This window comes from Erythrolamprus reginae, chromosome 6 (assembly GCF_031021105.1).
Source record: "Erythrolamprus reginae isolate rEryReg1 chromosome 6, rEryReg1.hap1, whole genome shotgun sequence".
Lineage (NCBI taxonomy): Eukaryota > Metazoa > Chordata > Lepidosauria > Squamata > Dipsadidae > Erythrolamprus > Erythrolamprus reginae.
In genome coordinates, this window is record NC_091955.1 from 14,779,887 (window position 1) to 14,793,351 (window position 13,465).

The 13,465-nt window shown below is 41.8% G+C and overlaps 1 protein-coding gene across 1 annotated transcript in view; it reads left to right on the forward strand.

The window, feature by feature from the left end:
- The first annotated feature begins 6,437 nt into the window (after positions 1-6,437).
- Positions 6,438-13,465, forward strand: part of TTLL12 (tubulin tyrosine ligase like 12) — a 29,330-nt gene continuing 22,302 nt past the window's right edge. The window contains exon 1 of the mRNA XM_070755309.1: positions 6,438-6,823. Within this exon, the coding sequence (XP_070611410.1) occupies positions 6,704-6,823 (120 nt within the window). The 5' untranslated portion in view covers positions 6,438-6,703. The remainder of the gene's footprint in view (positions 6,824-13,465) is intronic.

Genomic DNA, 13,465 nt, shown 5'->3' on the forward strand with positions numbered 1-13,465 from the left:
CACACTTGTGAAGTGAATAGCTTCAGCTAAGTCAGCGGTTCTCAACCTGTGGGTCGCAACCCCTTTGGGGGTTGAATGACCCTTTCACAGGGGTCACCTAAGACCATCGGAAAACACATACAGTGATACATTGGCTTATGAACTTAGTTGGTTCCAGGACAAGGTTTGTAAGGTGAAAAGTTTGTGGCATTGGGAAGGTTGAGAACCCTTGAGTTAAGTGAATCGTGCAGTCATGAAGTGAATCTGGTTTCTCCCATCTGGGGAAGGTTACTGTTCTGTCTGGGTCACTCCAGAAGCCAATACCAACCCAAAAAGAGAATGCAGACACACTGGTAAAAGGCAAAGGCAGTTTATATAATTCAAGGAAAACACAGGTAACAGAAAATGTCCTTACAAACAGGAAAAACGCTGGAACTTCAAATATATACACGAAGGGAATAGTCCATGAAGCAATACCAGATTCTTGCTGCCAAGACGAAGCTGTAGATAGCAAACAGACGCCTCCCACGAGTCTTCCAGACTGCGAGGCCACAAGCCAAGATCAGAGACGCTGAGAATCAAAACAGGTCACCACAACTCCAATTGATAACACTCCACATGGCTTCAAGACCTTGCCTGCCTTTTAAACCCTGCTGATGAGGACCACACCCAAACCCAGCTGTTTCTTATTCAATGGTGATAATATTTCTTTAACTGCTCCTTTCGTTGCTCTGAACGTCTCTGTCTAATGTCAATGACAGCTTGTGCGTCATCATCTAATGACTCCAAGCTACTGGCTGGGGAGAGCCCCCCCCGGGCCTCTCATGCTGTTCTCCTTCATCCCATTCCTGACTCTCCTCTCCCCCGTCCGACTGTTCAGCCCCTCCTCTGCGCTGTCATCCTCCTCCGGGCATGGAGCCAGCAGAGACGCAGCCGGTCCCTGAGAAGCCTCAGGCTGAACCACAACAGTTACAAATGGTGATCCCAGGATCCCAAGACAGTGTGTGCTATCCCACTCATGCAAACACCCATCACAGGTGTGTCTTTATTAAGGCTTCCAAGCCTGAAGGGGTATTCCCCAACAATTCCCTGTGCTAGAATCAGCTCAACCCCAATGCGTTCCAGAGCTACTCAGATGAAGTCAATACTAGTCCTCAAGGCAAATAGCAATAGCATTTAAATTTATATACCGCTTCATAGTGCTTTTTTTTACAGCCCTCTCTAAGCAGTTTACAGAATCAGCCTATTGCCCCCAACAGTCTGGGTTCTCATTTTGCCCACCTCGGAAGGATGGAAGGCTCAGTCAACCATGAGCCGGTGGTGAGATTTGAACTGCTGAACTACAGCTAGCGGTTAGCTGAAGTAGCCTGCAGTGCTGCACTCTAACCACTGCGCCACACCGGATCTCTGTAGGCAAAAGCAAGTTGCCAGGAAACAAACACATTTCCAACATTGTCTCCAGGGGTGGGTTCCACTTGACCTTCACCACCGTTTCACATAGCAATGTTATGCTCATACGTGCAAGCAGAGCAAGCGCACACGCGCACGTCCCCTCATGCAATTTGGTTGCCGATCAGTTTCCGGTCACAATTCAAAGTGTTGGTTATGACCTATAAAGCTCTTCATGGCACCGGACCAGAATATCTCCGGGACCGCCTTCTGCCGCACGAATCCCAGCGACCGGTTCGGTCCCACAGAGTTGGCCTTCTCCGGGTCCCGTCGACCAAACAATGTCGTCTGGCGGGACCCAGGGGAAGAGTCTTCTCTGTGGTGGCTCCTACCCTCTGGAACCAGCTCCCCCCTGAGATTAGGATTGCCCCCACCCTCCTTGCCTTTCGCAAACTCCTTAAAACCCACCTCTGCCGTCAGGCATGGGGGAACTGAAACATCTCCCCCTTGCCCATGTTGTTCTGGTGTTAGATTGATTGTGTGCTTCTTTTTTTTAATATTCTGGGGTTGTTTTTTATGAATTTTTTAATTTAACATTGTAGTTGGATTGGTGGGTATTGGATTTGTTATTATGTATTGTTTTTACCTTGTTGTGAGCCGCCCCGAGTTTGCGGAGAGGGGCGGCATATAAATCCAATAAATCTAAATCTAATCTAATTTGGCTTCCGCGCATGCTCATTAGCAGGAATCAGCCCAAAACACAGCTAAGGAGCTGGTCAGCTGGGCTTCAGGCAAAGAAATAAAGGTCAGTATTAACCCTTCCTTTTTTCAAGCAGCGGAAGAGGAGAAGCCATCCAAACAGGAGAAAAAAAGTCACAAAAAGTTCCCCAAAAAAGATGGCAGTGCCTGCGGACCAGTACCGACCAAATCGGACCTGTGTGACATCACCAACAGGTTGCTATAGGTTCGGGCGATCCAGTCCAAACCGGGAGGAACCCACCCCTGATTGTCTCCATCTGTCCAGCTTTTGCTAGCCCAGGGATAGGCAAAGTTGTCTCTTCTATGACTTGTGGACTTCAACTCCCAGAATTCCTGAGTCAATCATGCTAGCTCAGGAATTCTGGGAGTTGAAGTCCACATGTCATAGAAGAGACAACTTTTCCTACCCGTGCTAGCCCATCATCAAAAGGGTGAGGCTGCCTCTTCATAAGTAATCTGGCAGACAGTTGTCATAAATACATCTCAGTTGCCCAAATTTTGACCGCATGACCATGAGGATGCTGCAGCAGTCATAAGTGTGAAATGTGGTCAAAGGTCTATTTTTTTCCAATGCCATTGTAACTTCAAATGGTCACTAATTGGATAGTTGTAAGTTGAGAACTACCTGTACAGTGTTCCCTCGATTTTCGCGGGGGATGTGTTCCGAGATGGCCCGCGAAAGTTGAATTTCCGCAAAGTAGAGATGCGGAAGTAAATACACTATTTTTGGCTATGAACAGTATCACAAGCCTTCCCTTAACACTTTAAACCCCTAAATTGCAATTTTCCATTCCCTTAGCAACCATTCAGATTATTACTCACCATGTTTATTTATTAAAGTTTATTAAAAAAAAATATTTATTAAAGGCAGACAAAAGTTTGGCGATGACATATGATGTCATCAGGTGGGAAAAACCATGGTATAGGGAAAAACCCGCAAAGTATTTTTTAATTAATATTTTTGAAAAAACGTGGTATAGACTTTCCGCAAAGTTCGAACCCGCGAAAATCGAGGGAACACTGTATATGAAAAAAACGTAAGATTTTTTTGTAGCTTATATCTTTCTCCAGAAACCAGGATTTTCTTGTCTCTGTTTAGTGCACAAAGTCTTCTTATGGTAGAGGTTGAATCTGAATTGTTAAATAAGCTTAATGGGAGACTCTGATAGTTAGCTCTGAAAACATTATTGTTAAACTCCCTTGTTTTAGCAGTTATGTTAAACTTTAGAGCAGGACTCCCCAAACTTGGCAACTTTAAGATTTGTGGACTTCAAACTCCCAGAATTGAATTCTGAGAGTTGAAATCCACAAGTCTTAAAATTGCCAAGTTTGAAGAACTCTGCCTTAGAAAGTATCCACTACAACTGGTTAAGCAGACCATTCACCCAAGTAACGTCTTCAGTCAAAATCAGTGGGTTCCCAAACTTGGCAACTTTAAGACTTGTGGACTTCAACTACCAGAATTCTCCATCCAGCTATGCTGGGAGGTGAGGTCCACAAGTCTTAAAGTTGCCAAGTTTGGGGAACTCTGTTGTAGAGACTTTACCAGGGACAGAATATACACTTACTATGGATTTGGCTATTTGCAGAAAAGAAGTTGGAAATACATCACAAATAGAGATTCAGGCCTATTACACACTGGATTATTGTTATATATCATTAGATGGGCTAGCCCTGAACACAATTCAGGTGTTGGCACTCACCACAATGAGTATGTAATATCAATACTTTGAGTCATGTACTAGCTTTCCAATCATTTTGGCTACAGTTCAAATGCTGCTTTTCACCTATAAAGCTCTGTAATGGCTTGGTGTTTTCTTTCTCAGTGTGAAATCCACCTATCATAATTGTTGTGGTTAGCTCTGGCCCAGCTCCTGCCCCAAGGACTGTGGATGTGGGGGAGACATCCACATGCTGCAGGCCTGTTTTGCTCCCGGTGGAATCTGCTGATGAAGGCTCCTCTGACCAAGAAGATATGAGTGACAGGGAGGAGGAGAGTATGGCAGACAGCTCAGAAGAAGATCAATTATCTAGCTCCTCCTTGGATTCGGAACAAGAGTTAACGATACCGCCACGCATGCGGAGAGCGATGCATAGGAAGCAACAACTGAGAGATTATTATAAAAGAAAATGAGGCCACCTGTGGTTGCGTGGAGCTGTGGTAATTAGTGAGGCTGCTATAAATAGCAGCCTGTGGGTTTGGCCATTGTGGAGGATTATCTGATCTTTGTGTTTCGTGCTGCTTTGCTGACTTTGACCTTTGTGCATAGTTCCCTCTAAGCTGAGGTGAGCAATCGCTCACTTAAAAATCATAATCAACTCAGAGTTTTCCAAACCTGCCCAGAAGCCGAGAGGGAAATTTTATTATTTCTGTGTCGCCCAGTCCCGAAGGGACTGCCGCTCAGACACTATACTTTTCCGCCCACCCCAAAAAAATTTTAGAGAGAACACTGCCTTTGTGTGCTGATTTTTCCCCGCTTTGAAACTAAACCAGAGCAAAGTGTGTTTCACTTTGTGAAAGAAGGACTGTGAGTTGCCTCACCGCTGCAAGCTAAGTATCACAGAACTGATAAGGGACTTGTACAAATTACCAGTTTGTTTGGAGACGAGTGCTCTTGGCTATATCAAAAGAGGGCTTGGTTTAAGTGAATTTTCATTATAAAGAACATTGTTTTGAATTTTCAAACGTGTGTGTCTGAAATTTGTACCTGTGAATTTTTGGGAGGATTCTACCAGAGAGCCCGACAGAACATTTGTTAAGTGAAGTTTGTCCCATTTTGCCACCTTTCTTACTGCAGTTGCTAAGTAAATCACTGCAGTTAGTAAGTTAGTAACAGGGTGAAGTAAATCTGGTTTTCCCATTGACTTTGCTTGTCAGAAGATCACAAAAGGGGATCACATGACACACCCCTGCAACCATCATAAACATTATGATATCATAGACTGTGATAAATGGCAAGTATCTGAATTTTGATCACATGGCTCTGATGATGTTGCAATGGCGGTAACTGTGAAAACTGGTCATGTCCACTTTTTTCAGTGCCATTTAACTTTAAATTGTCACTAAATGAGCTGTTGTAAGTGAAAGACTACCTATATCTTCCTCTCTCCCCATGTTATTTATGCTGCTGAGCCTTCATGATTTTGAACTCTAAACCTGGCAGGAGACCATGATGCTGCCTTTGGAATCTTGTAAGACTTCTAATTGCCCGCCCATATTTATTCAAAGAATGTGCAAAAAAACCCAACAACACCCAAACTCAAATGTGCAACTTACATTACTAATTTTCTGGTTTGATGCCTTCGCTGAATCATGCAACACACACTATTTACCCACATTTGTAAATTAAATTTACAAACTTAATATCATTGCAATCGAGAGTCCAGAAATATTTCACAAGAATAGTCGGTTACTCCTCTGCTCACAACAAAATACCTTATTTCACCTGACTTAAAATACTGTGATTAGACAATTTGCAACTGTGTCGCCTCCAATCTGATCTAAATATAGTTCATAAAATAATATACCAAAATGTTCTTCCTGTTAAAGACTACTTCACCTTCAACCGCAGCAATACACGAGCAAGTAATAGATTCAAACTCGATGTAAACTGCTCCAAACTCGACTGCAGAAAATACGACTTCAGCAATAGTGTGATCAATGCCTGGAAATGCACTACCTGATTCTGTGGTTTGTTCCCCAAACCCCAAAAACTTTAATCTTAGATTGTCTACAGTTGACCTCTCCTGGTTTCTAAGAGGCTTGTAAGGAGTGTGCATAATAAACAACCCACTGTGTTCCTGTCCTACTTGTTGTTACTTTTCACGGATGTTTATACAAACTACTACTATAAAGAAGGAAGGAAGGAAGGAAGGAAGGAAGGAAGGAAAGTAGGCAGGGAGGAAGGAAAGCAGGCAGGTAGGAAGGAAGAAAGAAGGAAGGAAGGAAGGAAAGCAGGAAGGAAGGAAAGAAGGAAGGAAAATGAAAAGGAAGGGGGAAGGAAAAAAGGAAGGAAGGAAGAAAGAAAAGGAAGAAAAAAGAAAAAGAAAGAAAGAAAGAATCCTTAGGCATTCTAGCCCTTCGGTTTTGTTTTCAAGACTTGGGGTGTCAAAAGAGTTAAGACAACAGCTTCGCCTCTTTTTATGTGTGAAATACTTTAAAACCTGGAACTTTTTAAGCGGCCCCATCATGCCCCCGCCTTGAACAACCGCTCTTCCACAATCTTTTTTATTAAAGCGGTTCTGTCCCTCAATTTCCTTCCAGCTGCTTTGGAAAAAAAAAGATTCGTCCAAAATCCCCAATTCGGGCGGGACATAAAACGGAGGCCGCAAAGAAAGGAGACCTATTGAGGGAAGACGGAGCCCCTTCCCCCCTCGCCAAGGATCCCTGAGGCGCCGCAGGCCCCGTAAAAAAAAGGGCCACAGGGAGAGAGGCTCCCAACGAAGAGCCCGACGCAACCACGCCGCCTCCCGGGCAAGCCCGGGCTTTTCCTTTAAGGCTCCGCCCGCTTGGGCCTCGGCCAGAGAGAGAGAGAGAGGCTGAGGAGAAGGCGGGCGAAGGAGGCCGAGCGGCGGCATGGCGGCGGACGAGAATGAGGCATATGTGGCGTTCGTGGCTTTGCACGGGCCCGCGCTCAGCGCCTCAGCGGTACCTCAGCGCTACTGGCCCAGCCTATGGCGAAAGCTGGAAAACGAGGTGGGTGCAGGAGGCCGGGCTGCGCTTCTCCATCGGGAGGCGAAGAACCGGCGGGGTTTTACGGGCCTGAAATCTCGAGAGGGGGGAAGCCCAGTTCCTCCGATGCAGTTGAGGGGGGAAAGCTTCCCTCATGAGCCCCCCCCTTTTTTGGGAAGCTTTCGTCTCTTTAATAATAACGTTGGCTCCATTTCCCGCCTCTTCTCAGGGGACTTTAAAGTCGTGCGGAGGTTTTAACTTTCTTTGGTGGCTCATTAAAAAAAAAGAACGGAAAGGGCAATAAGTGCACATGCGTGCCTTTTGTCCACAGTCCTAATGTTTCTTTTTTACTAGTATCATTTATATAAATATTGTATACCACCAATATGTGCTTGACAAAACAAATAATAAATAAATAAATAAATAAATAAATGGTAGAAAAAACCATAACAGAAAAGATTCGGAATACTGTATTAGAAAATTTGGATGATGATGATGATGATAATAATAATAATAAAAATAATACAACAACATTTATTTATAATGCCCTTTTAGGAAAGGGCATAACAAGAAGCCATATACAATTGACAGTAATATTTATTTATTTATTTATTTATTTATTTTGTCCAATACACAATGAGGGTTTTAGTGGGTATATATCTATATACACATAGTAAAAGACATGATGAAGGTTATAGAGGAGATGCTCATAGTAAAATATATCTAAGAAATAATAGAAAAGAAGATATAGTAATAGAACATATCAATGAAAGAATAGAAGAAGAGATATAGGAATAGAAGAAAGGTACAGGAGATATAGGAAAGCAATAGGACAGGGGACGGAAGGCACTCTAGTGCACTTGTACTCGCCCCTTACTGACCTCTTAGGAATCTGGATAGGTCAACCGTAGATAATCTAAGGGTAAAGTGTTGGGGGTTTGAGGATGACACTATGGAGTCTGGTAATGAGTTCCACGCTTGGACAACTCGGTTACTGAAGTCATATTTTTTACCGTCAAGTTTGGAGCGGTTAATATTAAGTTTAAATCTGTTGTGTGCTCTTGTGTTGTTGTGGTTGAAGCTGAAGTAGTCGCCGACAGGCAGGACGTTGCAGCATATGATCTTGTGGCCAATACTTAGATCATGTTTAAGGCGTCTTAGTTCTAAACTTTCTAGGCCCAGGATTGAAAGTCTAGTCTCATAGGGTATTCTATTTCGAGTGTTCTATTTCTATTCTATTTATGAATGGTTAGAAACGAGGAAAATACAACATTAGAGTCCAATAAGCGAATAAACATAAAAGTATAGGAACTTATTTTGTTTAAAGAATAATTTCGTTTTAAAAAATGGTATTTGATAGAATGTAGAATTTGCGTGAAAGAACGCAAAGGGCAATAAGGGCACCAGCATGCCTTTTGTCCCCTATCCTAATGTTTCTCTTTTACTAGCATCATGTATGTAAATATTATTATACCTTTGTATATCACCAATATGTACTTGACAAAACAAATAAAGAAAAAATAAAATAAATAAATGGGGGGGGGGGAAAACCATAACAGAGAAGATTCGGAATATTACAAAATTTGGATGATGATGATAATGATAATAATAATAATAATAATAATAACAACAACAACAATAATAATAACAACAACAACATTTATTTATAATGCCCTATTAGGAAAGGGCATAACAAGAGGCTGTATACAGTTGACAGTAATATATTTTATGAATGGTTAGAAACGAGGAAAATACAACATTAGAATACAGTAATCAAATAAACATAAAAGTATAGGAACTTATTTTGTTTAAAGAATAATTTTGTTTTTAAAAATGGTATTTGATAGAATGTAGAATTTGCGTGAAATGGAACAATTGGGAAATGATAAGAGAAAGGTGGTGAAAGTTGAACAACATTAGATATAATATAGATAACCTGTCTAATTAATATGTCAATAGCAATAGCTGTAAGAACACCCTATGGGTAAAATGTAAATATTGATACATTAACTAAGGCAGTAATGGTGAACCTTTTTTCCCTCGGATAATGAAAGAGCATGTGCACACGCTACCATGATGCATGCACGAGTGCCCACACGCATAATTCAATGCCTAAGGAGGGCAAAAAGAGTTTCCCCCACCCCCTGGAGGTCCTCTGGACTCTGGAGGCTGGAAACAACCTGTTTCCCAACTTTTGGTGGGCCCAGTAGGCTCCTGTTTCGCCCTCCCCAGGCTTCAAATACTTCCCTGGAGCTTCGGGGAGGGTTAAAAACGTCCTCCCTCTTCCTCCCCCACCCCAGGCTCTCTGGGACCCAAAAACGCCCTCCCAGAGCCTCTGTGTGAGCCAAAAATCAGCTGGCCGGCACACACGTTGGAGCTTAAGTAGGGCAACGGTTTGCGTGCCAACAGATATGACTCCGCGTCCCACCTTTAGCACCCATGCCATAGGTTCGCCATCACTGAACTAAGGGGTGTGTATTTTTTCTTTTCTTTTAAAATATTTTTATTAATTTTCCACTTTTTACAAAAGAAAACACGATAGTAAGTACAGAAGAAAATCAAATAGTAGTATATGTCGTCAGGCATGGGGGAATTGAAATATTCCCTTCCCCCTAGGCTTATTTAAAAAAAAAATGCTTGGTATGTCTGTATGTATGATTGGTTTCTTAAATTGGGGTTTCTTTTTAAATTAACTTAAATATTAGATTTGTTTATATTGTTTTATTACTGTTGTTAGCTGCCCCGAGTCTACGGAGAGGGGCGGCATACAAATTTGATTAATAAATAAATAAAATAAATATACAGATATTAGCATTATATTAGCATTAAAGTCACCATATTTATATTATATTAATTATACACCCGACTATAATTTGTCTCAAGCATATAAATTAGTACATGCTTTTTTCCTCGGGAAAAGTTTTTTCTCAGTTTTTAACAAGATATTAATGACTTTCCCAGCTTGCAGCCTTTTTTTATTCCTACCCCCTCCAAAGAGGTTTTTTTCCAGCCCTAAGTCTTTGCAGGCTTTTTTTCGTTCCCACTCGCTTTGAAGATTTTTTCCAGCCCTAACCAGGGGATAAAATAATGTGCTGAGGCTAAACAAACAAAGGACATTTGCCAGGTGAATACTCGATAGGTAGATTTCCTACCCCTACTTTCCTCCCCCAAAACTAAGGTGCGTCTTATACTCCAAAAATATGGTAGATGTTATTCATGTTGAATTTTGGACAGTATTTTCTTTTTTTAACCTTGCACAGTTTAAGCATCAGTTTAGCTATGAATAGCTGATAGTCTAAGCCAGTGTTTCCCAACCTTGGCAACTTGAAAATATTTGGACTTCAACTCCCAGAATTCCCCAGCCAGCGAATGCTGGCTGGGGAATTCTGGGAGTTGAAGTCCAGATACCTTCAAGTTGCCAAGGTTGGGAAACACTGGTCTAAGCTACAATCAGCACCAGGAGAAGTGTCTTAACAGTTGCATCTGAACTTCTTCAGCATTGTTGGTATAAAATGAAATCTTGTCTGATTTCAGTATTGTCTGTTTGGTGCTGTCCACGTGCGGAGAGGGGCGGCATACAAATCTAAATAATAAATAAATAAATAAATAAATAAATAAATAAATAAATAAATAACATTTGCTTGTGTTACATAAGCCATGGGTTCATTATGTTGAGATGTTTTTCCTGGCAAAATTGTACTAGATGGATTGCTAACTTCATTCCATTCACCAAGCGCAAACTTGCCTACTATTCTTGCACATTGTCCTTGGCCTGCCTTTATACTGAAAACGCCCATAGTATACCAAAGATCCTTTTTAGATATTTGCTTGAGAACACAATGAAGCTCGCTGTAAACAAGTTTTAATTTCATAGTCATCCTGGCCTACAGTGGATGGCGTAGATTTGTAGTCTGGTGATTTTCAATGGCTTGCTTTGAATGTGGATTATGTGGATGGATGTTATGCAATCGCCGTATACTCCGTGATTCTCAATAAATTGGGCTGCTTATTTGCTTATGCAGAATGCAACCCCTTTTCGTCTGATGACATCACTTCCAGAAAAATAAACCATAAAATTGTCTGATTTTTACCAAGCGCTGCCTATCCAGTGTAATTCACTGCTGCCAAGGATGTCTATGTTAGCTCTAATAATTTCTGTAAACAGCCAAATGGAAAGCAGAACTAACTTAATTAGTTCTTTATTATGCCACACTTTCCCACAAGAGGGCTGGGTAGAGCAATGAATTCAATTCAGAGTACAAGCTTAGACTCAATAAAACAACCATGCCTCTTTTCAAAATTGAACAGCTACAGCAGCAGCTTCCCCAGCTCTGATCCCAGAAAAAGATGTAGCTGCTTTGCATAGCAATAACATTAATTAATTAATCCCAAGAAAATGCAGTTGGGCTGTTTTGAAGTACAGGTAGTATTTCAACCATTCCTTTAGTGGCTGGTTGAAGTTATAATGATGCTAAGTTCAATTGAATGAATTGAATTGAAAAGTTCAATTCAATTAATTCAATTTATAAGCCACCCATTTCCAAAATGGACTCTGGGCGGTGTACAACAATAAAAACAGTATACAATGCGTAAAACCCGGGTGGCGCAGCAGGTAGAGTGCTGTACTGCAGGCCACTGAAGCTGACTGTAGATCTATACGTCAGCGGTTCAAATCTCATCACCAGCTCAAGGTTGACTCAGCCTCCCATCCTTCCGAGGTGGGTAAAATGAGGACCCGGATTGTGGGGGCAATAGGCTGGCTCTGTGAAAAAGCGCTATTGCTAACATGTTGTAAGCCGCCCTGAGTCTAATGAGAAGGGCGACATAAAAATTGAATGAATAAATAAATAATTTAAATAAACAAACAAATAAGTAAGTAAAATTAAAAGCATTCATCCATCAATCATTTATCACTATGGGCCAGAGCTGTATGTTGTTGCTCAACAGCCCCGTGCCTGGCGCCAAAGCCATGTTTTTAAGGCCTTTTGGAAAGCCAGGAGGGTGGTGGGTGGTGTGAATCTCTGGGTGAAGTTGGATCCAGAGAGCCAGAGCCACCACAGAGAAGGCCCTCCCCCGCAGTCCCGTCAGCCGATACTGTTTTGGTCAACAGGACCCGGAGGAGGCCAACTCTGTGGGATCTGATTGGTCGCTGGGAAGTGTGAGGCAGAAGACGGTCGATGACTTACGACCGATTTTCACATGACCATTGCAACTTCCCCATGGTCACGTGATCAAAACTCAGGCACTTGGCAACTGGCATGTCAGTCGTAATGTCATGTGAACTTTTATGATGTTCTAATAAACAAAATTATTAGGGAAGCCAGGTTCAATTAACAACAATGTTGTTACCAACTGAACCGCTGCAGTGATTCAATTAACAACAGTGACAAGAAAAGTAATAAAATGGGAGAAAACTCACTTAATTGTCTTCCTTAGCAATAGAAATTTCGGGGTGAATTTTGTTCGTAAGTTGAGAATTACCTGTAATTCTCACTGTGCTGCGGTGGGTGGGAGGAAGGGTAGAACAAAGAAAGAAGAAGTAAGCAATTAAAAACACCCTGGAAGCCATGTCCACACAGTGAAATCTTTTAACAAAGATGTTTACTGAGCTAAAACTTGATACTGCCATAACTTTGTGAGACTGAGCTATTTTTCTATCCGAAATCTGTATTGATTTTGTGGGAAGCGGAGCAATTAGATACGCATAATGAGTCACACAGTGAGTCGCCAAAGTTCAATCATTACCCAGTGTTCCCTCTAATTTTTTGGGGGGGTGGGCGGAAAAGTATAGTGTCTGAGCGGCAGTCCCTTCGGGACTGGGCGGCACAGAAATAATAAATAAACAAACAAACAAACAAACAAAAAACCCACCCTGTTTTGCCTCAGAGAATTTCAAAATAAAATACTGTACTGTGTGTCTATAACAGTGAGCTCATAATAGGGCAACTCTATCAATATCAAAATGCCACTTAAATAGTTGAGCTAGTTTCAAACTAGATTTTGATTTTCTTTCTCTCTTCCTTACTCCCATTCTTTTTCTTTCTCTTTTCCTTCCTCTCTTTTTTCTATCTGTTTCTCTCTCTTCCTCTCTTCCTCTCTCTCTCCTTCCCTCTCACTCTTTCCCTCTCGGCTTCTGGGCAGGTTTGGAAAACTCTGAGTTGATGATGATTTTTAAGTGAGCGATTGCTCACTGCTCAGCTTAGAGGGAACTATGTCATTACCCCTTTTGAACTCTGCAGTCATGCAAGCGTCTTAGGTTGGATGCTTTCCCCCCCCCCCCCCCAAAAAAAAAGATTGACGACATCACCATCAGATGGATTTGTAACTTGCCAAAAAATCGCACTCGGCGTATAGTCCTCAATGGAACTACATTTACATGGAAGAAAGGAAGCAATGGGACCGAATTTCTTCCCCATCTTCATAAACAATCTACCATATTTTTCAGAGTGTAAGATGCACCTTCCCCCCCCCCCCCAAAAAACCCCCAACCCTTTTTTTCATCCCTAATAAGACACTAATGATCTTCCAGGCTCTGCAGGCTTTTTCATTGCTACTATCTCCGAAGAAGGTTTTTTCCAGCCCTAAGTCTTTGCAGGCTTTTTAAATTTATTTTATTTAGTTAGTTAGTTAGTTAGTTAGTTAGTTAGTTAGTTAGTTAGTTAGTCC